At 42.2% G+C, this 24,707-nt stretch overlaps 1 protein-coding gene across 1 annotated transcript in view; it reads right to left on the reverse strand.

Annotated features, from left to right (window-relative positions):
* Window positions 1–343: 343 nt before the first annotated feature.
* LOC127204329 (transducin-like enhancer protein 1) overlaps window positions 344–24,707 on the reverse strand; it is an 86,567-nt gene continuing 62,203 nt past the window's right edge. Inside the window, 11 exon segments of the mRNA XM_051163265.1 lie at window positions 344–920; window positions 1,023–1,099; window positions 2,492–2,642; window positions 4,400–4,547; window positions 6,719–6,966; window positions 8,366–8,615; window positions 20,197–20,273; window positions 21,577–21,773; window positions 22,066–22,167; window positions 22,749–22,893; window positions 24,224–24,376. Of these exon segments, the coding sequence (XP_051019222.1) occupies window positions 813–920; window positions 1,023–1,099; window positions 2,492–2,642; window positions 4,400–4,547; window positions 6,719–6,966; window positions 8,366–8,615; window positions 20,197–20,273; window positions 21,577–21,773; window positions 22,066–22,167; window positions 22,749–22,893; window positions 24,224–24,376 (1,656 nt within the window). The 3' untranslated portion in view covers window positions 344–812.

The raw sequence follows: 24,707 nt of genomic DNA on the forward strand, positions 1-24,707 counted from the left end.
TGAGCCTGTGATATAGTGTGACTCATACTAGAAGCAAAATAAAAATCATGACATTTGTTTGTGAGGTTTAATCACAACAGTTTCAGAGAATGAGTATTAAAGTAATTTCAATTTCTTCTATTAAAGTTGTCATTAACTGACAGTTCTAGTTCTGATCCCGAGTCTCTGGTGATCCACAAAGACTTGATGGGATCAGTCCCAACAGAGCAGATGTCCACAGTCAAACATATTTGTGCAAGACTAGTGTACTGATAACTTACCTATGTGTGAACAGACTTTACTCACAAAACCCACATCCATGACACCAAAGTGTGGATTAAACAGAATAAAGGAGGAAGACCACTTACTGGTACTAAAGGCTTTACTGTAATAAACCAAATATATTTACAATTTATACAAATGTTGAATCAACAAAAATACAAAAAGAAAAAAAAAATCACAAGATGCAAACCCAAAAAACAGGTCCATTGGAGACACCTCTGCTCTACAAAGGACTCAATGTGAAGTGAACTGCAAAGAACAGAAAGTTAAGCTCACAGTTGGGCAAGTCAGAATGGACAGGTAGCAGCTTGATCCTCTATCCCACATCCATGGTTTCTGTGTGGTTGTGGTACTTAAAGGTAGACAAGATACTGTCTATTGATAGATTTGTTGCCTCTTCTTTGTAGACTCAAAGCAGTTCTGTGTCAAGGTTTGGAAACAGGTTTCTTCTGTTGGCTTTTGTTGTTGTTGCTTTAAATTATAACTTTTCTATTTCTACAAATTCCAAACATTTGGCCCAATTCAACTGTAAATATGAAGCCATAGTGTTTTCAGTAGATGACCTCATAAACTGTAGCCTTTTTGTCCCCTGAGCCAGTGACTATGTATTTATCATCCACAGAGATGTCACAGCTAAGCACTGATGAAGATTCTTTGGACTGTAAGAAAAAAAAAAAAAAAAGCAGAAAATATGTAATGTGTTCCATTCCTGAGATAACCTCACTATTGTTTCAAAGGCCTCATGGTAGGTACTTCCATACCTGGAATATGCTGGCTCCATACGGTGTCCGCCAGGCATTGAGGAGGTTGTCTTTCCCAGTACTCACAAACCACTTGCCTAGAATTAACAAAGGCAGATGTAATTTATACAATTGGAAATTCCTCTGATGGAACTAATTAAACAAAGCACTGTTCTCTGTATGTGTGTGTGTCTCACACACACACACATGCGCGCACACGCGGACACACACACACACACTCTCTCCAGGAAGCACGTGTGAAGGCCAAAGGGCAGCTTTGTGGAGTTGGCTCTATATTTCCCCCTTGTTGAGACAGAATCTCTATTACTGTTTCTATTGCTCCCCATGAACTTCCAAGGCCAGTCTCCTGTCTCCACCTCTCTGACACTGTAGGAGCACTAGCATTACCAATGTTCCCTATCTCAGCTAGCTTTTAACATGGGCTTGAGTAATAATTAAGTACTTCCCTCCATAGAATGACGTATGTATCCACCAAAGAGAACACTTCTAACACATCAAGTACCATGTCCAAAGTGTTGGTCTATGATCCAAGCAAGTTTTAAATCTAGGCTCCTTGGTATGATCCTGTTTGTTATGAAAGAAGTTGATGGGAAGATTACTGAGAAGATAAACATGTACAAGCCTGTCAACCAGTTCATATCTCTACCATGTGGACTTTTGTACTGGGAATCCAAGCCCCAAGGGCAAGTGGGGGAAGGGCACAGAACAGATAGTCCCTGGGTATTTGCTGGCCATCTTGTATAGCCAAAAGACAAGCAAGAAATCTAGCATCAAAACCAAGATGGTGAGAGGCAGGAGGACACATGAAGAGGACCACTGGTTTCCACACCCACCTGCACTTGTTTGGAATTGTGCATGTCTGTTAGGACAATGAGTTATTCAATACATGGCTCAGCATCATAACCATTTTCAGTCTTATGGAAACAGAGAGCAAAAGAACTAGAAATTGAACTAATGTGAAATGCTCGTGTTATCAGGTGTATATAGCATTTCCAGTTAGTGTCAGCCACATATGCACCCTTATAGCCAATGAATATGAGATCATACAAAGGACAAATACAATCTCCACATAGACTTTCTCTTCTGTTCTCCTTCAAAGAAAAAAAAAATCTTAATGCAGCTAGACTTCCTGACCCTGGTTGCTCTTCACAGTCAATACCTAGTGATTTCCACTGTTGTACCATTCTAAACATCATTACCTTCCACACTTCAGAGCACTAACAATTATTCCCGACCCTACTGCAGAGCAAGTGTGTGCCCAAAGCTTATTTCAGTGCCTGCTGACTTTTCTCAAATTAACAAAGCAGGCTGAGAAAGAGAGTACTCTGCTCTGAGGGGCAATAGAATTACTGCATCCAGCTGCATGGAGAGGTACCCCCCCCCCCTTTGCCCCATACCATCTCTAGCCATATATTTTTTTAAAAGTATTTTCCCATTTAGGCCATTGACAGACTTGCAGGCAAACTCACCACAATAAGCAAATTTTAGGGACAGCACACAGCTCTCATGGAGGTGTAGCTGGTACTTATCCGGCTTGTTCACGTGCAGAACTTCCACATTACTGCTTTCCATGCCCACGGCAAGCCACTCCCCAGTTGGGCAGTATCCCAAGGAGAAGATCTGTTATAAACAGGACAAGATCACTGATGATTTGACTCAATTAAATTAAGGAAATAAAAAGGCTGCAAGGGGGGGGGTAGCAAAATGGGTTTAATAAGCCAGGCTGGGAAGGGGCATGAGAAGCAGCCCTGCCCAGAATCCTCCATTGAACAAAATGGGAGACTAAATGGTTTCAGACATGCTGTGAAATAAGAAATTAAGAATAGCATTGAAAACCGTGGCTAAGAGACACTAACTGAAATATTTATGCAAGAAATACAATGTCAGATGTTATCAAAGGATGTCACCAGTCACGCATTTTGGAAGAGGAGTCTAGCAACAACTAGCTCCATCTAGACCTTCACGGACAACTGAAAGCTCATGGAAAGGGGTGAGCAGGACTCTCAGGGAGAAACCATGAAATATTTTCAAGAAAACTATCTTCCAGGACAATCTACAAGCGTTCCCTGACCACCCCAGGAAATGAGGAGGGAGGCCAGAAGGGAGGTTCTTCTTGAAGATAAAAGCTATAGGACTATATCCCAGCCTATCTGGACTGACTGATGGACTAACTGTCCTCCTTCCCCAAAACAGAAACTTCATCATGCCAGCATAGGAAGACAGCACTTCCTCTTGACCCACAGGTGGTACTCTACCTAACTCCCAGCCCATTTGCCCTTTTTCATTGTACACTCAATAAAATAAAGTAAATAAATGGATGAATGAAAAAAAAAAAAAAGAAGAAGGAAAGAAATACAATGTCTAGGATCTGAAATCCAGAGTTTGGAGTGAGGGTGATAGAGCAACGACTGGCCAGGTGCTGGTGATGGCTTAGGCTAAGCAACGTAACTCTCTGTATTTGATGTGGGCCTGCATAAGTTTGACATTTATGGGCATTTGAAATTTTCTTAAGTTTAAAACTGGTGACCAGTTCTACAGAAGAGTACAACAGGAAATATTAGAAACATAAAACCAACTGCCACCTAACATAAGTGTATGTGACAGTTGAGACAATCTACAATTGTCTGTGAAGAGTTTCAGCAAAGAATTGCTTGGATTTGGTTAGCCTGTAGGCATGCCTGTGAAGCAATGAGGTGGAAAACACACCCCATGTAAGTGTCACCAATCCACAAGATGACCCATGGACTGAATAAAAATGACACAGAGAGTACACAAACATGTGTGTGTGGTACTCCCTTCCTCTCTGCTGTCTGACTATGGATGTAATATGAATAACTGCCCTAAGTTTCTGCCACTATGACTTTCTGACAATGGACTATAACCTGGAATGTTTATCTAAAATAAACCTTTTTCTTCTAAGCTGTTTTATCATGGCATTTTATGGGAGCAACAGAAATGAAATTCAAATAGTATATATAGTCGTTTTCTATGTTTATCCCTTTTATTATTATTACCTGTGAAGGAAGGAAGGAAGGAAGGAAAGAAAGAAAGAAAGAAAAAGAAAGAAAGAAAGAAAGAAAGAAAGAAAGAAAGAAAGAAAGGCCGGCGGGCTGAGTAATAAACAAAAGAACTCTAGCATGAGGAAGACACTAGAAAAGGGCAAACGCTATCATCTTTGCCAAGTAAGTTTAGATCCAGACATGGAGCATCTGACTCCTCCAAAAGTCGCTGGTTTTACATTATTTGAAAGCTCCAGCTAGTGAGGTGGCACACTCCTGTAATATGAATATTCTGTGGTTTTAAACCTGTTATTTAAAATTCGACAATGATCCATAGAACCCTCCTGACTCCACAGCAGGCCAGAGCCAAGTACACACCTGTGAAGTGAAGTCATGCTGCTGCAGCTGCCGCCCTTCTCTCAGGTCCCAGGACCTCACAGTGTTATCCAAACCGCCTGTCCAAAGCTTGGTGCCATCATTAGAAATGTCAATACAGCTGGCTCCATCTGTGTGGCCCTGGAATTGCCTGATAAAACAAACCAGACTGAATAATGATTTCCTGCCAGAGCTCAGGGTAAACACTGTTGTGTTGTTAGTTTTGGACTCACTGTGTGTCATCTCAGTGTCTGTTGGTGTGCAATATCAAACTAACCTTCCCCTGAGGAGCACAGGAAACAGCCCCTGCAGGTTCTGTTTCTTTTTTCAAGATCCAAGGCCTAGAAATGGAATGGCTTTGCAGGCTGCTGCCAGAAGTCAGGTATGCTATGGCCTCTGATAAATAGACCCAGTGAAACTCTTCCCACGTCTGGAAAAGAGTTTAAGTACTAAGAGACAATAAAGATAAACACGTCAAACCCAATTTCCTTAAGGAAAGATAAAGACCATAAAGACCCATCCTTCAGTGACCAAGGCTTGAACCCACAGAAGGAAAAGGCTCATTCCCAGAACACAGTCATTAAGAGGAGAAATGACCAGCAGTGCCCTTCCTGCTAGCACAGCATGAGCTCTCCTGTGTACTCAGCTTTGCCCTTCTGAATCAGAAAGGGCCTTGCATTAGGAAATGTGGACTTCCAAAGACCAAGGGTCGAGCAGGTCTCTTGACCTCAGAGGTTTACACAGAGACAATGAAAGGGGTTGAGGAGGACAGACAATTGCCAGACCCCATCCCCAATGCAAGGCTTTCTTTTTAGGGGACCTTCATGCAGCAGTCAAATGGCATGCAAAATCAACCAGGTGGCAGGGATTTCTAATGCCTGGAAAGGCATGAGGCAACAAGTCAAACCAGCAATGGAGACAGCAACAAGGAAATAGAGGGGCCTGGGTTAGCAGGTAGGGCAAGTACATGCAGGGGTTCTTTCAAACTTGACTCTACATGCTAAGCATGCACTGGCCAGGGCAGATCAGAGAGGTCAGAACCCCTCTTCAGAACCAGGGAAGACCCAGCTTAGGAATTTCAATGCCAAGAAGATCCTTTCTTTCTCCAGGCTCCCCATACCTTATTGCCACAAAGCGCCAAGCTTAGCATTCAAAAGTCCAAGGGAAGGAAAAATCACCATTGCCGCCCTGAATTCTTAGCCAAGATATGAGCCAGAAATCTTTCCCTCAAAACACAATCCCCACTTTAGAGCCTGTCCTTACTAGCCCATTCCTCCCACATGCCTAGTATTCCTGGTGGTTACCCAGTAAAAAACTTCAGCAGTACTAACTAGACTCTCCATGACCCCTCCAAAATGGAGGAGTCCTTGAGGTACCTTTCTTCCTTTTGTCTCTTCAAACAATTGTCACAACCTTTTTCCTTCATCCTGACTTCTTATCACCTTTTAACTCTATGAGTAGTAGTTCTTCATTCCGAACATCTTTCCTTGTACTTTTAGCACTGGATGGGTGTTCCTCGGCCTCCCCCTCCATACACACACATCCTAGAGTGACTGCTAAGGTGTTGACTGTTAAGAATATGCTGTGTCATAGGAGATGCTGGATTCCATGACACAGAGCTACACATGGTCAGTTCAAGCTAGAAGACATATAAAGCATCCCCACACAAATACACACATATACAACTAGGGCTTACTCCAGGGAGACAGCACACAGAAGAATGCCAGTACTGATTACAGGACTGTCTACGCCTGGGGTTCCTCATCTATAAAGTAAAGGACAGAGGCACAGACAGCCTTGATTTAAAATCTCCAAAGCTGAGGTTACAAGTCTCTATCACTACACTTGACTTAAGTGCTTACTCTTGAAAACAGTTTCTGGAACACCTCTAGTTTGTGCACTAAATGGAACCAGGCTAGCTGGGGAGGAGGAGGAAGGATCCAGAATCCAAGCAGAAGCCCATGTGCTCTCAAGTGGAATGACCTTAGTCAGCTATGGAGAAATACAGATATTTTAAAGCTATTTTATGTTTTCAATTAATGGAAGCTCATTTATCTTGAGTCAGTAGATTTCCATTTACACAAACAAGACTCGGGCCAAACTCAAAAATGTTTAGACCGAAGGCCCTTGTATTATCATTTATTCCAAATTATGTTGTCCCTTAACAAAGCGACAATCTCAAAGTATGGGAACATGAAGAAAATAAGGTCTTGGTGACACTCTGGATATGGCAGACAGCATTTCTCACCCACAGCTGTATTGACACTCAACAAACAGCAGCTTCTTAATTGAGGCTTCCCTTAGGAAGGCTCCTGTACTCACCTTACCAGGGTCTGATTATGCAGGTCCCACACTGCGATGTTGCCGTCACTGCAGCAGGAGAAGCAGACCTTGGAGTCTGGGCTGATGGCCAGAGCATAGCAGGCAGGGGCAGAGGATGTCAGCTCCGCCTTGATGCGGGGAGTTGGAGCTGCCAGGTCCCAGATAGACAGAGTACTGGCTTCCCCTCCCACTATGAGAGTACAGCCATCAGGTAGCAATTTACAGGAACGGATGTAGTTATCTCTATTCTGTGAAATAACACAATGTAATCACTGTAGAGCATTGCCAACTGATAATACTGTGTATTACTAAATGCTGTTCTGGTTTTTAACTTCAAGAGAGACATTTCATGGACACTTTGTTCTACAGGAAAGACCAGGGTTCAATTGCCATTGTTTTCTTCCAAAGAGTAAACACACTCATAGGGCTACTCGGCTGTGTTCCTGATTCCCAGCTACATAGACACACCTGGAAACATCTCAGTGGAAGGCAGGTGTGAGTGCACCTCCCTGTGGGAACATCTCAGTGGAGGGCAGGTGTGAGTGCACTTCCCTGTGGGAGCACCACCCCTCACCATCATTTTACTGTGGGATGGTATGCTTTTGTTTTCCTTTTTCCTGACACTGCCCAATGACTACTGAGTACTTCTCTAAGAATTTATTATATTAGCTTTATCAGTATTAACATAGCTATTGCCCTGTGGAACCCTCTTGATCAACAGGCCAAAAGAAACAGATAAAAGAAGGTGACTCCAAAAAAAAAAAAAAAAAAAAAAAAAGGGAGAGAGAGAGAAAGTGACTCCATCAAAGTCAACACAGAGGGGAAAGGGGTGTTATCAGTACAAGTGGGCACTACCACAGCAAAACCACCACACACACACACACACACACACACACACACACACACACACACACACACACACACACACACACCCCTGCAGATGCAAGAGAGAAAGAGAAAGAGAGACAGAGACAAAGACAGAGACCAAGACAGAGGTGGAGGGGGCAGGCAGCTAGGTCTTTATCTGTAAAAGATTTGCCCTTCTGGTTTGAGAATAACATCTTCCAGATGTGTAGGCAGTGCAGCCCAGTTCATAGTCAGCTGAAGAGCAACATTACAGGTCTGCCAATCATAAGGCAATCAGGTATCTTTAGGCTCTAGATGGAGTGCCCTAGTGTTTTAGGAGACAATTCTTTCTGTTCTGGTATTACTGAAGCTATGCTAGAAAGGCAAAACCATCTCTCCCACCTCCTCGACAATACCAAACCTGTTTGAAAAGGTTTTCATGTCACATTAGCAAACATTGATAGTTTAATATTCATCTGAAGTTTACAGGGAAATTTAAAGATGAGTAGATTGTAGGGATCAGAGTTCACATTAACTGCCTTTTTTCTACCTCATGGGAAATCATGTCTACAATGCATGTCTGCGGCACAGAAATCATGTCTAAAATGTAAGCTCCAAACCACTGCAGAACATCTCGCAAAAGAAATTTATCAGTACTGGGATTTAACCAGTTTAGTAGCAGGAATTGAATCCTGCCCAATTTGGGAAGGGGGCAGGGGCTTGAGCAGCTAAAATAGAAAACAGAGGGGCTTCTATCCCCTCCTAAGGGAAGTGAAGCTCAGGCCACCCATGCTCGCTCACCAGACAATCCAGCTGAGAGACGGGGCTCTTGTTGCCAGGGTGGCTGATGTCCCAGACCTTAACGCAGCCCTTGCCACCTGTGTACACGTGCCTTGTGGGGTTGCTGATCGTCACTGCACACACCACCTCCCCATGGTTCAGGGTGTTGATCTGCCGTGCATGTCGGGGGATCCCAGGTCCAATGAGGGCATCAGGGGGAAAGGGGACAGGCTGCATCTGGCCATCAGCAGTAACATGGAAGGAGTATGCTCTACATGAAAAAGAAAAAAAAAAAAAAAACATACTTATCACAGAGAGCCACAGCCTAGAGATAGGGAGAGATGGGGCCTACTTGCCATGGTTTCTCCTTCTGAAATCAAAACAAGTTGAAGTATTTTCTGGTGGAAAACATATAAAGTCTATAGTAAAGCTACTATTTTAAAACGATCTATGACACAAAAAAACTCTAGTTGAAAACAAAAATTGTTTATATAACTTTTACAAAACATTCTCTCATATCTAACCATAAAATGCGCTTCTAAGCTAACATAGCTTTCCACATTCACTATACATGATTTTTTTTTAGTATAATTTAAAACACTTAAGATAAAGCCTTTAAGAACTCTAATCATGGGGCTGGAGAGATGGCTCAGCAGTTACAAGCACTGTCTTCTCTTGCAGAGGTCCTGAGTTCAGTTCCCTGAAACCACACTGTGGCTCACAACCATCTATAATGTAATCTGATGCCCACTTCTGAAATGAAGATGTACATGCAGATAGAGAACTCATACATAAAATAAACCAATCTTTAAAAAAGAGAACTCTAATCACATAGCAAATAATCTTAAAATCAAACAAACAAACAACAGCTTTGGGGAAAGATGTCCAGTTGTTAAGGGTACTGGCTATTCCTGCAGAGAACTTGGGTTCTATTCCCAGCACCCACATGGTGGCTCACAAACATTAGGAACTCTAGTTCTAGGGGACCCAATACCTTCTTTTTGCCTCCATGAATAGACACATATGGTATATTAACATATATGCATAAAATACACATAAACAAAATAAAATTTTAAAACTTTTAAAACATTATTTTAAGCTTTTAGCTCAAACTCCTTTTGCATAACTAAGAAAAATAGAAGAGATTCTTATATCAGCTGACAGTTTTCCTACCCATATTTACTTCACATGCACCACAACCCCAATTTTATCTGATAAAGGCAAAGCAACCAGCTAAAAGAGCATCTTCGCAGATACACATTCGCCAGGGCACCATAAGCTGGACAAGGAGAGGCAGGTACAATTTGCTGAGCACACTTTTAATTTAGGCCTTTACTTGAAAGATGGGTAGGAGAGAGGGGTATCTGAGAGCTTTCGGAAAAATTTTTCTGAGAACCTAAAACTTATCTAAAAATTAAAGTTTCTAATATTTTCAAAAGTAAAGCAAAGGAACTGGGGCAGCTCAGGGTTGAGTCCTACCTAAGATGTGCAAGGGATAAGGCTCAACCACAAGGACAAAAGACGCCTTTCCTTCTCAGTGCCTAAGGAAGCACTCGGACTGGACTCAGGAAGCCCCTCAGACTACAAGCTGACTTTGAAGATGGGAAGAAACTGCAGACAGAGGTAGAAGATGCTGCTGGGCAGACATCTGCCCTGGGTTTACTGACTTTCATAAAAAGCAAGTGGAACTTCCATGTCATTTGTCTGCTGTTTTCTTCCCCAATTTGGTACAAGTGAGCCTGATCTAGTCATGCGTTTTTATCTCTGGCAACAAAATTCAACACTTTCTTTTTTCCTCAAACATATTAAATTATCACTTGACTCCCAAGAGCTGGCACAAAATGGGCATCACAAAACACACAGCAAAGATAATTTAGAGACTGAAAGACATGCAACGTTTCGGCTCCCATCCCAGGCTGGAGAGCCCTGTCTCTCTCCTATCTCAAACCTCAATAGACCTAGGAGTTTAAGTCACTGAGCATAAACAAAGCTTGCAGGATTTTTCCATTGCTGCAACTTCCTTGGGTAAGAATGAATCCTTTCTGGGACCTGTCCTTGACATTTTGACATATGTATACACCATGAATACTAACATAGCTCTTGAACTTTTATTCTGCTAATAACTCAATTTGCGTACAGTAACTTGGCACGAAACTGAAAACTGATACTCAATATCAAGTCTCTATGAGACTGCACTTAAAATGAACATTTATCAGCATGGAAAAAAGAATTTACTATTTCCCTCTATAGACGCATATATCAACATATCTTCCTAAACATTTATTTATGAAGACTTTTGAAGGTTTCTTCCCTTCATCTAAAGGAAAAATCTCACATGTCCATTATCTCCTGAAAAACTGGCTCCAATGTCCATTGGAAAGTGGTTGTTTATCACAAACCATCAACAATTTTTTTTTTTAAATCATAACTCCCACAGTGATGAAGAAGGAACAATGAAGCTTACTCTGGTGTTTTGGTTTTGCTTCTTTCCCCGAATTGTGGAGGACTGAATCCAGGGCCCTGTATTACACATTCTAAGCAATCTCTCTACTCCTGAACTATATTACACATCTCTAGGCCACGCTTTAAAATATTTTAAAAAATATTTTGAGACAGAGTCCTCCTAAGTCATCCATGATAGTATTGAACTTTCCCACTTCATGTTGTGTTTTGTCAATTAGCAAGGGAGGCAGGCATGTGTCATCAGGCCTAATGATCAGGTACTGTACCTCAGTCTGAGCCACAGACTGGGAACCACACCAAATTATTACACACACACACATCCATTTTTTTGTACACACACACACCACACGCACACATTCACATGCCTCAGCCCTTAATTCTTCAATGCTCTAAATCATGCGGGGATTTTTTTTTTTTAATCTTGAAAGACAGTCTGTGTTCTTAGCAGTATATAAATATATGTACATATTACAGTTATTTGGATAGAGGCCCCCCTACTTATTATAGGATAGCTGCAGTTCCAGTCTCATAGTGTGCTTTTGTTGCACTTGGAGACAAAATTACCAAATACAGAGGTTTGAATCTATTATTCCTGTCCTACAAGAATTCTGGACTTCAAGTAACTGGTAAGACAAAATCCAGTACCAAGTTATGTAATGGGTCTGTTCAATTTCTGTTGCTGTGGGGGTGGGGGGAGTCTCTGACTACAAGCAACTCAGGAAAAGAAGGGTTTACTTGGCTTGTAACTTTACATGTTACAACCTGCTACTATGGGGAAGTCAAATGAGGAACCTGAACCATCAAATACACTTAAGAGCAGAGAGAATAATCACATGGATGCAACCTTATTCGCTCACTCTCAGCTAGTTATCTCCTCTTAATACAGTTGAGGATGATCTCCTGCCTAAGGAATGGTGCTCCTCATAATGGCTTGGTGTTCACTCATCAATTAATAATCAAGATAATCTGCCACAGACATGATTACAGGACAACCAGGTCTAGATAATTCCTTATTAAGGCTCTCTTTCCAGGTGATTCAAAGTATCATGAGATCTAGTACACTGAGTTCACTTACCAACACAGTGACCCAAGTACCAGATACAGTAACCAGGGTCCTAATGTGACAAATGAGTATTCAAATGATGCTGAAGAAATGATAAGCAAGTTCACATAAAGTAACACAACCAGATTGCACTATTTTGTAAGAATGGTGGTTCAGGTGGAGAGAATGTACCCATCAAACTCTCTGGCTGCAAGTGCAATGGAAGGCATAGGTAGAGGATGGATTCCCATTATGTGATCAATCAAGATGGGGACCTAGTGCCCTTCTGGCAATCCCATATTTTCAGTGAGAGGCTATTTTATCTTCAATTAGAATCCTGCTGATTGCAGAGTTAAATGTTTTAGGTAAATAAAATATCTGTCCCAAGTGCAGATGGGAGAGCTGTCTGTCTACTAGTCTTTGGGAGACCCATATCCCAGCTGTGTTCTTCTTGCAACAACACAGGAGCCTGTATGCATCACATTGAGGCAATTTAAAATGGATTCAGCACAATGAGAGCTGTGAACACCTACCTGTCCCATGGGAAACCCATATGGCTGCTAATATATCAATTCTAGGGGCCTGAGAGGAAGCAGGAGAGCCCAGTGAGTGGCAGAGCTCAACAAATGAACAAACCAGAACAACACACAGGCAGTGATCTCTCCTCCAGGGCTCCATAGGAAGAAAAACAAGCGGGGGAACAGAGATGGCTGGAATTAGTTATTCAATCACAAAAAAATAACAGGAATTTCCAATACCCCACATCACGACAATGTCAGAGACCCCAGAGGAGACTATCTTCTCTCCTGGCTTAGGAATTTGGAGTAACAATACCAATTAGGATAGTGAATTTGCAAACAGTAAGTGAGTACAATCATTCTTCCTTATCCTCAGAGATACATTTCTGGGCCCCAGGAGGATGCCTAAAACAAAAAATCCTGCCATACTATAGCTGGCTTCCCAACATACAATTTTTGGTGAAGTTAAACTTACGAATCATGAAAAGTAACACAGTAATAATGACACGCAACAAGTATCATTCTAATCATACCACCACCCTTACATTTTGAAGCCATTATTACTAAGACACAAGCACCACATCACACAGACCACAATGTATGATCTTGCCAAGAATGACATCATTTAGGGAGCAGAGGCAGGGGAACCCTGAATTTTAGGATAGGCTACGCAGTACAGTGAGACCATGCCTCCATGTGTAGACCTTCAGTGTACATAGAGCAAAACCAAAAATCAAGAGAGCAATTGACTTCCCATGTGACATGAAGCAAATATATTCAGAATATAGTAAAATATATTCAGAATGCTAGAATCAATATACATACAGTGTACATACAAACAAACCTTCCCCATACAAATAATACCTGTTTATTTATGGCATTGGCCTGAAACTATAGATGTGTGAGGAAGACGTGCTGTTCAAAGATGTAGGTAACGGCAGTGAAAAGCAGTCGAGCTGTATACATGTGAGAAATACACTGCTCTGCACCTGTATTATACCTTTAAAATGGATTAATGTATTTATTCAAGAAAAAGTAGAGGGAAGGTCTCCAAACCAATTCAATCACTCCATTAAGTTCACAACCAGGTTGGGAGCCTAGACTTTTATATTTAATGGACCTGGCAGGGGGCAGTAGCTTGCTAGCTGCATCAAGCATGTATGATCTCACTGACTATCTGGTCTGCAGCCTATGGTGTATCTGTTTCCTGACCCACGGGGCAGAAACAAACAATACAAAGTACACACACAGTCTGGTTCTATTGGTTGGTTGTGAGGATTAAGACAGTACTAGAAGCTACACTGGGTCTCCAGAAAAACAGAGGTGTTGTTAAGCCACCAGAGATACAAAGAGGCTCTACTGAGTATCTACTAGTGGGCAAGTGCAGGCAAGTATCAAGGGATCCAAGAACGGAGGAAAACATAGGAGCAATCAAGCAAGCAAGAGATGACTGAGGAGGTAAGGTCACGAGAGCAAACACAGTCTATAGGTAAACACTTGTACAAATGTCCCTACGCAAGAAGGACACTAGCAGCACACTGTGAGTCAGACACTGACAGATCTGGGATCACTGTAGTACACTAAGCCCATCCCATCAAGAGGCTCCTCTTCACACAGCCTTTTGGCCAAACTCCTACTGATTCATTCACTTCTAATTCTGAAATCAGGAGGTAGAACTGAAGAAGTGAAAAGAAAGCCATTGGATTGAAATCAGGACCTGTTGAGAGCAAAGGGCTTTCATTTATTAGGCACGTGGTGGAGGTGAAGTACTAAAAGGAAAGGTCCTTTCCTCAGGTTCTTCCCAGGGACAGTAAGCTGAATAAGGAAGAATGCACTCTGAGCAAACAGCTGGCTACTGTTGACAAAGTTATGCTGTGTTCTGCAACCAAAGGAAAACTGGTGTTTGCAGCCTTGTCACTGACCTAGAAATAGATCGAACAGCACAGGCAGAACCCAGTAAACAGCAAAGAAGCAGAGACTCTGGAAATGAAGGCCAAGCCACTATTGCCCAAGGATATGGCACTGCTGATGTGAACGTCCTTGTTGTAGTAACAGGTACCAATAGCCTGAGTAGTTCAAAACCTTGCCTAGCTCTCCAACTTCTTTCCAGCTTCTGATGTCCTTCAAGATTTTAAAGCCAACTAGTTTTGTTTCATAGGACACTAAGCTCCTAGCCACTTGAAAGTGCCAGCTGGTCCACAAACCTGTTGGACATCTTTAAGATATTCCACGTTACTTGGAATGCTTCCCTTCTGTTAGAAGAGCACCCCCCAGCCCAAATCAGGTACATATCACCAGGGCCCCATCTACCCTCTCTGCATGCTGGTGGTTCTTCCTCTAAATCTTTCTCTAAATCTTTGCTATAGCATTTATCACACGGGATATCTCTGCCCTTATCTTCCACAGTTCTTTGATGACAACGAAATGCCTTCACCAGTCCATAGGAGAACTGGTGCTTCACCACTGAGTAAGACCAAGTCATCTGCTGCTGCCTGATCACTTACAGAAAAAATAAAAATTAGATGTTGCTAAAAGGAATGTTTCCCAGCCAGACTCAGCATGAGAAGTCCAAGTACCAACATGTTAACCATTTCCAGACATTTAAGTATGCTGGGGCATGACAACACAGCAAGGTTCCCACAAAACATGCCCTAAGGTCTCTGGGAGAAACGTGGCTACTTTAAACTTTATTTCAAAATCCTAGCAAAAGAACCATCTGCTAGAGACAAATGTGAACAAGAAATACATAGGCTATATTTCTATCTCTTAAACTCAAAGTCATTTCTGAAGAGGTGAAGAAGGAGAAGAAAGGGTTTCAAGAAGCATTAACTGTAACTACACAACAAAGAGAAGCTTGGCTTCTCGATAACTGAAGAAACCAGATGACCTGGGAGTTGAAAAGAAGTTGAACTAAAGCCCACAGAGCAAAATCAAAACACAGAATAGACATTGTTTATAGTAGGCAACAGACTTCAAAAGCCAAATATCACTGTGGTGGTTAATATTATGTGTCAACCTGCCCAGGCTAGGAAGCGGCCAGATGGCTGAAAACATTCTAGCTGTGATTGGGAGGTGTGTCTGAAGAAATTAGCATCACACTGGTAGACAGAATAAAATGATCCACCCTCACCAATGTAGCAGGCAACACTGGGTATTGTCCAGCCCACTAAGGGGCCAAAACAGAACAACAACAACAACAAAAAAAAAAACCAAAAAACTGAGAAAGGGTTAATTCCCTCTCTGCTTAGGCTGGCCTGTCACCTGCTACTTACTGCAACATCAGTACCCTTCGTTCTGAGGCCATCAGACTTGGACTAGGACTTCAGCTAAAACTGTTGCATCTTCCACATTCCTCGTGTTTCCTGCCTTCAGACTCAGAACTGCACAGTCAGATTTCCCAGGGTTCCAGCTTTAGGTTTTCAAATCTAAACAAGCTAATATGGAATCCAGGCTAATCATCAGAGAAGGTGGAGGTACTGAACTCCCTCTTGGCTGAAAGCTACTGTAAAACTCAGTTCCTTCCTTAAAGGTAATTTGTCTCCAGTGGCCCTCTTTACTTTTTCCTTTAGGCTCTACACACCAAAAAGAACCTTAAAAGCCTAATAAGCTCTAACAGAATTACGTGCCTAGCTTTCACACACAGAGTAAAAGAACTTGAATTACCCTACAATCTGAAGCCAAACCATAATTAGTCTGAGTTATGACTACCCCAAAGGTAACCATGGGGGTGGGAGCATGGATTTATTTATAGGTAGAGAAGAAGTGCTCTAAGGAAAGACAAACTGCACTTTTAAGTTCTCTATCAAGGATTCTCACAGATTGCTAGAACATTAAACTGGCTGAATATCTATTACATCTTGTCTTAGAGGTTCAAAAATAAACTAAACTTCTAGGATTTTCCCCCCTTACAGACCAACTCTAACTGTGAAGTGCAAAACCCATCTATCTCCCTTCAAAAAGGATGGATCAAAGGAGATATTACAGCATCCTAGGCTCATTCTAGCCTTATTAAATGCAATAAACATGTATACTTATCTCTGTTTGAGGGAAAAGGAAATGTTGGGAACTTTAATTCTACTAGGAGGAAGAGGATAGATTAGAATCCAAGGTGTGTCACAGATCTTACTAAGGGCTACCAAAATGAGAAAGTCTGTGGAAACTTATCTGCAAAGACTCCATGAGCATGGCACTTGAGGACCCATTTGATGGGTGAAAACACTTCCTAGCACTGCTTAATGCCATGCATTGCCAAATTCATACCATCCTGAGGAGGTGGTCTCTGGAGGTGTTAAGAAAGCAAGCTGAACATAAGCCTGAGGAGCAAGCCAGTAAGCAGCATCCCTCGATGATTTCTCCTTCTATACCTGCTCCAGGTTCTTGCCTTGACTTTCCTCAGTGATAAGCTATTGGAAGTGTAAGTCCAATTAAACCCTTCCTTCTTTCCTCCCCAAGCTACTTTTGGCCACAGTGTTCACTACAGCAATGGAAAGCAAACTGGGACACCACCTAAATTACACTTCACCAGCATCTTAGTTTGAGGGATTTTTTCTATCCCATTTCGCAAAAAACCAAGTGCTAACCTTACCACTCTGTACCTGATCACCAAAGTCTAGGAACCAATGCTGAAACAGTTCCAAACAAATCTCCTCTTCCATTCACTTCCCAACAATTCACAGCCACTCAACTCCCTGCCTTGAATCTGAACTTTTTCTCTGGCCATCACTGTATTCTGCACAAAGCCTATGCTTTATTTTCTTGTGAGGAATTTCAACAACATGTAAAAACTTAATACAGTTTATGTGCATTCTGTCAATCTGTCTTGTCAGTTTAGTCCCTAAGATAGTGGTTCTCAACATATGGGTTGCAATCCCTTTTGGGAGTTCAATGACTCTTGCACAGGGTTTGTCTAAGACCATCAGAAAACACAGATATTTACATTATGATTTGTAACAACAGCAAAATTACAGTTATGAAGTAGCAACAAATATAATTTTATAGTTGGGAGTCAACACAGCATGAGGAACTGTATTTAGTGGTGACAGCATTGGGAAGCTTGAGAGCCACTGCCCTAAGACAATGGGGAGACTCTGAAAGGGTAGAGGACAAATGCCTCTTCTCCACCACACATTTCCTAGGCTGTGAGCCTCCATTCAGGTCCCAGTGAAAACTGTGCAAGAGGCACAGGAAGGAAGGACGTGACAGTGCCTGGAAACTGGATGGGCAGATGTGAGAATCTCAAACTGTATACTTTAAGAAAAGACTGAAACAGTGAGTAAAAAGAGGATGACAAGTTAGTAGCATAGTGTGACCTCTGGGGGTAGGAATAAAGAGATAAATTGAAGCTCAAGGGCCTGAAGTTTCATGGTCACAAGTTTCCAATCCTTGGACATATCTGTTCAGAGGTATGATGTTACATGGAGAGATTACCATAACCAACTTGATACAGACATAAACATTCGTACCGCATATATGAATGTCCCTCCAGCCCAAATGAACCTGGAGGTCATTCTCTGCAGGCACTCCTCCATGTGCACATGAGCCTTTAGCTGTCCCTATCCCTGGGTCCCAGTTGACCCATTCCTTCCCACAAAACTTTAGCTTTGTGTATGTGCCTTCCTTAGGAGATTTTTCCCATCTCAATTTTGTTCACGTGTGTTTGCCTGTCATCTACTGCTCTGCATCTACATAACGTAGCACAAGTGGAATTGTGGTTGGCAGTTGTTCTTTTAATGGCCACACTACCAGGATCTCAAGGTAGGCAACACAGGGAGAGCCCTCTTTCTGGAGAGTCCTTTGCAAATACAGGGTATACTGTGAGGCTATGGATAGCTCTCCTACCTCCAGCAGGCCTACACAAACCCTCCTTCAGCTGCTCTTTCTCAGACTTATTTGCATAACCTTTACTCTTTGTTCACTCTATCCAAGACACATTGATTTGTCTCTATTTCTCTTAAGAGGCTCAGATCAGTTCTCGTCAAAGTGTGGTCTGTAAACATTTGCCACTGTCACAAATGAGCCCAGTTGCTAAGAGCTTTACACAGCTAACAGTCATTTCAAGACTACTGACTCTTATAGCAAATAGTACTTAGATTTTGTGTCTTGTCTCCAAATTACTTTTATCCTGTCTCAAATATATCACTCTGTGACTAACTCATCACTATAAATCTGAGCAACCTTGAGGTAATGAATGGTATGTAATAACAGTAATACATTCTCTCATGTAAACTAATGGATTAATATTAGCAATAAGACTATATAACCAGAACTTAGAAATGGGGAAGTTCTGACACTACATTATTAATTAATCCTGTGTTCTTCACAGGCAGCTCACCAAATACATGCTAGTTTTGGCAGCTTAGATCCAGGTATCAATGGACACCTAAGTCTTAATAATTTGCTACTATAGCCTTTGTTTCTATGCACATTATATTCTAAATTATAGGGTTTTTTTCTTGTAGTTGAGACAGGGTTGTGTAATATTGCCCAGGCCTACCTCAAAGTTGCAATCCTCCTGTCTCTGTCTCCTGAGTGCTGGGTCTACAGCATGCACCATTAGGACTGGTGTTAGTACAGCTTCGAACACAAAGAAATACAAGGTACTCACAGGCTAAGGAAGGACTTAGCAATGCCAATTAGAATATTACTAACTTTTGCTTCAAATCATGCATGTGTAGGCCACTTGTAACCATGTGCACATAAACACATGCACTTACAAATTTAAGACATATGGTCTACATTAGGCACACCCTGAGCACCAGCCTTCTATGCCAGTATTGTTGCTCATGTCTCTTCCTACCAGATAGCTACTTGTCCTTCATATTACCCCCAAAATGCACAGATAAAAGGTAAAGACAAGCCATGAGGGTAAGAGGTGGGATAAAGACTAAATAGAAGCCTGAGGCTTATCCTTCAGAACCTCCCATTTGGAAAGTCAATAGTTCCTAATGCCCCCAGACCCATCTCTCTCTCTCTCTCTCTCTCTCTCTCTCTCTCTCTCTCTCTCTCTCTCTCTCTCTCTCTCTCTCTCTCACACACACACACACACACACACACACACACACACAAGGATGGGGCAACACCAACCTGTCACATTCCTCAATTCTGCTTTGTATAAAATTCAAGAAAATCAGTAATTCCTTGAAATTATGCTTCTAATAAGTAACATTGAAAGGGGGTGGGGATTTTGGTTTTTGTTTGTTTGTTTTGTTTTGTTGTTGTTGTTGTTTTGTGAGTCAGAATAAGCAATAGAGTGTTTCAACATTCTGGATGCTTTTACATCCTTTAACTTAAGTCCTTTGCCCATAAGGAAGCTGTGCTTTTGCTAAGTGCTATATGACAAAGTAAAGCACCCATCAAAACTGGGACACTGGTGTCCCATAGGACTGACTGAGCAAATAATTATTCTACCAAAGAAAAAGGTTGTACTGTCCTGGGTGAAGAGATGGCAGTCCAAGCCTCTAAGATTTCAAGGATTCCTGACAGTTCCCCTGTGAACAGCAGGAGTGAAAACTGCCAGCTGTCTTCCAACCACACACCAAGGCAGCAGCTTCCTGCAAAAGGGTCAGGCAGGAGGGTCTAACACCTCCAGCTCTTTCCTCCTCGTGTCATCATCTTCTATAGTTTCTCTTCAAAAGTAAGTAATGCATGAGCTCTCATGCACAGGGAGAAGCCAGAGGCATGACAACTACAAGTTGCCTATTTATAGAAAAGTGTTAATACTCCTTGAAAGTCTCCTTGGAAACATCCAAGCCTATCTTCCCTTGGAAATTCCAGACTGCTGACACTCCCACCTCTGAAACAAACTAAAATCAAGAAACAAAGGTACTTACGGTTTCCCGCCAGGTATTCCTGCCAGGTTGGGGGGAATGGAAGGTACTCTCATATGGGGAGGAGGATCAAAACCGACCTAGAAATAAAAGTAAAGCGTGGAAGACTCAGCTTATGGAAAGTGGACACTGTGGACAATGAGTGCATATAAGAAGTCTATATGCCCCCTAAACAGAGTAATTGGGCACAGCAACAAAAAGAAAAGGCACAATATGGTAACGCAACCACCTCTAAACACCACAAAACACATTTTCTTTTGTGGAAAGCATTTTGTGGAAATGAGGAGTGATCAATTTGTACCCTCCGGGTACCAGCTTCTCAGGATAAACATTTTCCAAGATACTGGCTGTCCTGCCTCACCAAGCAAGTGCAGGGAGGATACTGACAAGTCTAGCACTAATCCCATCGGCTACTTCATTTTTTTTTCTTTTTTTACTTCCTTGGGGGCAGGTCACAGCACTGTGGGATGCTGAATAGCATAAGCTGCTAGCCTCAAGTAGTAATAAGAACACACTCCCTTCCCCACTGTGGTAACCAAAATTGCTACATGCCATTCATCAAGGTCAGCATTTATAGCTTCACATGCCATCCTGTTTGTGCACTATAAAACTAATTAGCCACTTACCACACTAGATTACAAGGGGGCAATCTAGTTAAAGAGATAAAGAAAAAAAAAAAAACCCTGCCCAGAATATATTTCAAGTAACTTATACAAAAGACTGCTGGGAGTTATATTTTACTCTCCTTCCTTGAGTAATTTTACCTTTCAAATGTAGTTCTTTATCTTCTAGGTAAAAAACAGGGACATTTGAGTGACAGAAGATAGTACAACACAAACCACTTCTTTCACATAAGCCAGGGTATTCATTTTAAAGAACATACATGCATGGAAAGAAAAAGCTATGAATTCTCAAATGTTTTTCTTAAGGTGTAGAAAAAGGAAATCCACTCAAAAATTGAAATTATCATTTCAATATTTTCAGATTAAAAAATTTACTTTGGTGAAAGAAAGCTCTATCTGTCCTGGAACCATGCGTTCAAGGACCCTCTAAAGACTGCCATTTTCATCCACAGACACAATGAAACAAAAAGCATTTGCCCTAGTTTATTAATAGTATACTGACCAAGGCTGACAAGAGGAAGGTAAATATGTGGCTTGAACAGTGAGAATCATCTTTGGTGTTTGTTTCCAAGCATGGAGCTGGCTATATCCCCTTCAGGGCAATGATGGCATATATCTTAGACCCAACCACCCAAAATGCAAGCCATTGCCTTTCATCCCAGTCTGTGTACCCAGAAGCCTACTGCCACAGCCCTATACCTTAGGCCCTATACCCTTTAGGTTGCCTACTCCTTGGGGCACACGCAAGCACATGACTTACCATTGGGGAGCGCCCATAGGCCACCACTGCTGCAGCAGCTGCAGCAGCTGCAGCACTCATCTGTGGAGACATGCTGTGGAGACCTGCATAGGCAGCACCGGGGCTGGTCAATTCTCCATTCATGCCTGCATGGGGTACCATGCCAAAGGGAGCAGGGTATGGGCCAGGCACTGCCAGCGGTGTCCTCAGGCCACCTGCTGCAAGAAAACATGCCATGTGTGATGAGACTGATCATTATGTCAAACCTGATCAGTGGCTTCCACTCATTATTTATGATGGGCAGGGCTTCCAGGGAATGGAGATCATCAGCCTCAATATATACACAAGATCCATTTCTTCCCAGAGCTAAATTGTCCTCTAGGACAGAAAGCACAGTCCCCATATTTTCTCATTGGCAAAGCAGCCGCACCAGAAAGCCAGGAAGATTAATTGACATTTTTGCACCCAATTTACAAAGGGAAAGCCAAAGCACAGATACTGCATGTTTACCTGACTTAATCTCAAAAGAAGATTTTCTGGATAAAATCCAAGATTTCTCCTTCAGTCCAAACTTTCCACTCCCTGGTACCAATTCCAAATGAAAACCAAATCCTAGATTTGTGCAAACCAGAGCAGGGCTTTAGCAGGGGCATTCTAGTGCATAGTTCTCCTGGACTCAGGCTGTAAATTTTTTAGCTTGTCCAGTGAGGAAGATCAAAGTTATGAGTGACTCCATGAGCTAGAGTCTCAACAAAAACCCTTCCACCTTCCAGCAAAGAATCACTGATTCCTGAAGATGTATCAAAAACAAACAAAATCAAAACCGCCAACTACAGGCAGCAAAACATATACTTTGGCTATAAAATCTGCCATTTTGGTCAATATTAGCAACATCAGACACACAATGACAAATTTTGGAAAATTATGTTTGGAATAATTATCAGAAACTTTAATGTAATCCCTGGGATTTAAATTAAATTGAAATAAAAGAAAACTGGATGTAAACAGTTGGAGACTACTTGGTGCAGCTGCTGAAACCCAGGACAAACATGCTCGTTACCACGCCTTCTTAGAGACAAGAGGAGAGCAGCTCTGAGAGCTTCACACTCAGCAGCAAACTGCCAGGAGATTAGCAGACAGCACATCAAGCCAGGAGGGGAGAAACAAAGCAGAGCAGGAGAAGGGGTGCTGACCTGCTTGGTTGACAAGGGGCTCCATGGCTGGAGGCTTGCCGAGACCTGGACGGAGGCCTGGAGTAGCACTGGTGCCCGGGGTTGGCATGTCGCTCCGAGGTGTTGGTGTGCTGGATTTCAGAACAGGCGTGTTGGCTTTTTCATGCTGGTATCATTAAACAAATTAAATGAGTATTATTTTTAATCCAAGCCATATTACACAATTTATCACAACAGCAGCTGGGACACTGGGCACCTTCTAGTTACTCCCTAGCCAATTTTCATAAATCCACACAATGTCGACAGCATTAACTTGTGAGCAAGAAATGTTGACCTTTCCTCTTCCTGCCAGATTAAAATGAGAGCTGGAGACACACAGAGCATGATCACACTTCTTTCTCCACAAGTTTTATTTTAGAAAGAATTTTCCATGAAGTTGTGAACTTTGGCTCCATGCCATGTTCAAGCCAAATGATGACCATATAGAAAGTCTTTCCAAGTCACTTGGAAGGGCATGCCTGGCCTCCAAATTTCTGAAGTGGAACCCTTTACCCAGCCTCACCTTTTGGGAATGAATTCAGACTGATGGTGACAGACACTGGAAGAAATTATTTCAGAAGCAACCCAGCATTTCAGAGATAAAGTTCCAGCACTGTCCCACCGTGCTTAAGACACAAGCCTGGAAGGAATTCCTCTTTGGAAGTCAGTGTAGTGATCCCTGCAGCTACCTAGCTAATGCAGATCCACCCGTGCAGACATCACCTGCCAGAGACTTTTACAACTTGAGACATTAACAGAATAAAAAGGCTGTCTGCTTTTAACATCTTGTATTCCTAGACCACACCCAAGTACCACCAGGGAATAGAAAAGAGTGTGGGCCAAAACCCCAGCTCTAGCTTAGGATTTGATAACAAGTTACTGAGGCTCGGCTTTTCTTTACTTGCATAAAGGGATAGCCTTAAGGCCATCACATTGAGGTAATCTCACAATGTAGCACAGACTTGACTTCCAGCTCAAGAGCTTCCTTCGCAGCTGGATCCTCCCAAATACTGCCACTACAGGCATGTTCTACCATCTTCAGTTAAAAAGTTTATTCAGTGAATAAGTGACAACATGAATGGGCTATGATGTATCTCAAGCTTCTTGTGTACATACAAATTCTGATGTGACGTGCCTTAGGTTACCTTATACACAGTAGAGTAACAAAATCAAGATATCTCAAGACAATTATGTGCTAGCCAACTGTTAAGATGCACAGAGCTGAGTCACGAACATATCTGACAGAGAAAAATGATGCACACAGAAGCTTGTGTACCCACTCTAATTGTGATCCAAGAGACAAATGAGGTGAAAGTGAGCAGTGACTAGGACAGCAAGTGTTCCTTTTCAGTACTTGAACCCAGAACCTTTAAGCAGCAGAATCACCAGTTTGCACACTCCAGTGCTCCACAAGGGAAATAGCAGTGTCACCCAGGGAAAGGCAAGCTCCTACCTACCAGGCTCACTTCTTTGGATTTCAGGGAAGAGGAGCTTCCAGAGGAGGCTGTGGATGCCGGGCTGCCTGAAGCATCTTTCTTCAGCAGGCGATTTTTGTCAAGTCCATTTTCCCGGGGTGAATGTGTGGGACTTGCATGTGGAGAAGAAGGGTCCTCAACACACAATAAGAAGTTGACATGTTTTAGCTCAGACTGGACATACTTTCCCATACTCTCAACTAAAGGATGACACTGAAAATCTTTTAGAATTGAGGAGTGTGATGCTCTCTAAATGAGCAAGATGGTATTTATAACACACCCAGGACTCTATAATGAGGAAAAACAATCACATCCAATCACTTCCAATCCAAGTGTATCCTCTAGCCAGATATCCAACATAGAAATTAAAAATGACATAGGAAACAGATTTATCTTTCTGGTGGGCTGGGAATCAAACACAGGTATATTGGTGCCAATGGTAGGTAACACTATCCAACTGAGCTAC

The sequence above is a fragment of the Acomys russatus genome, chromosome 2 (assembly GCF_903995435.1).
Source record: "Acomys russatus chromosome 2, mAcoRus1.1, whole genome shotgun sequence".
In the NCBI taxonomy this organism is placed as follows: Eukaryota; Metazoa; Chordata; class Mammalia; order Rodentia; family Muridae; genus Acomys; species Acomys russatus.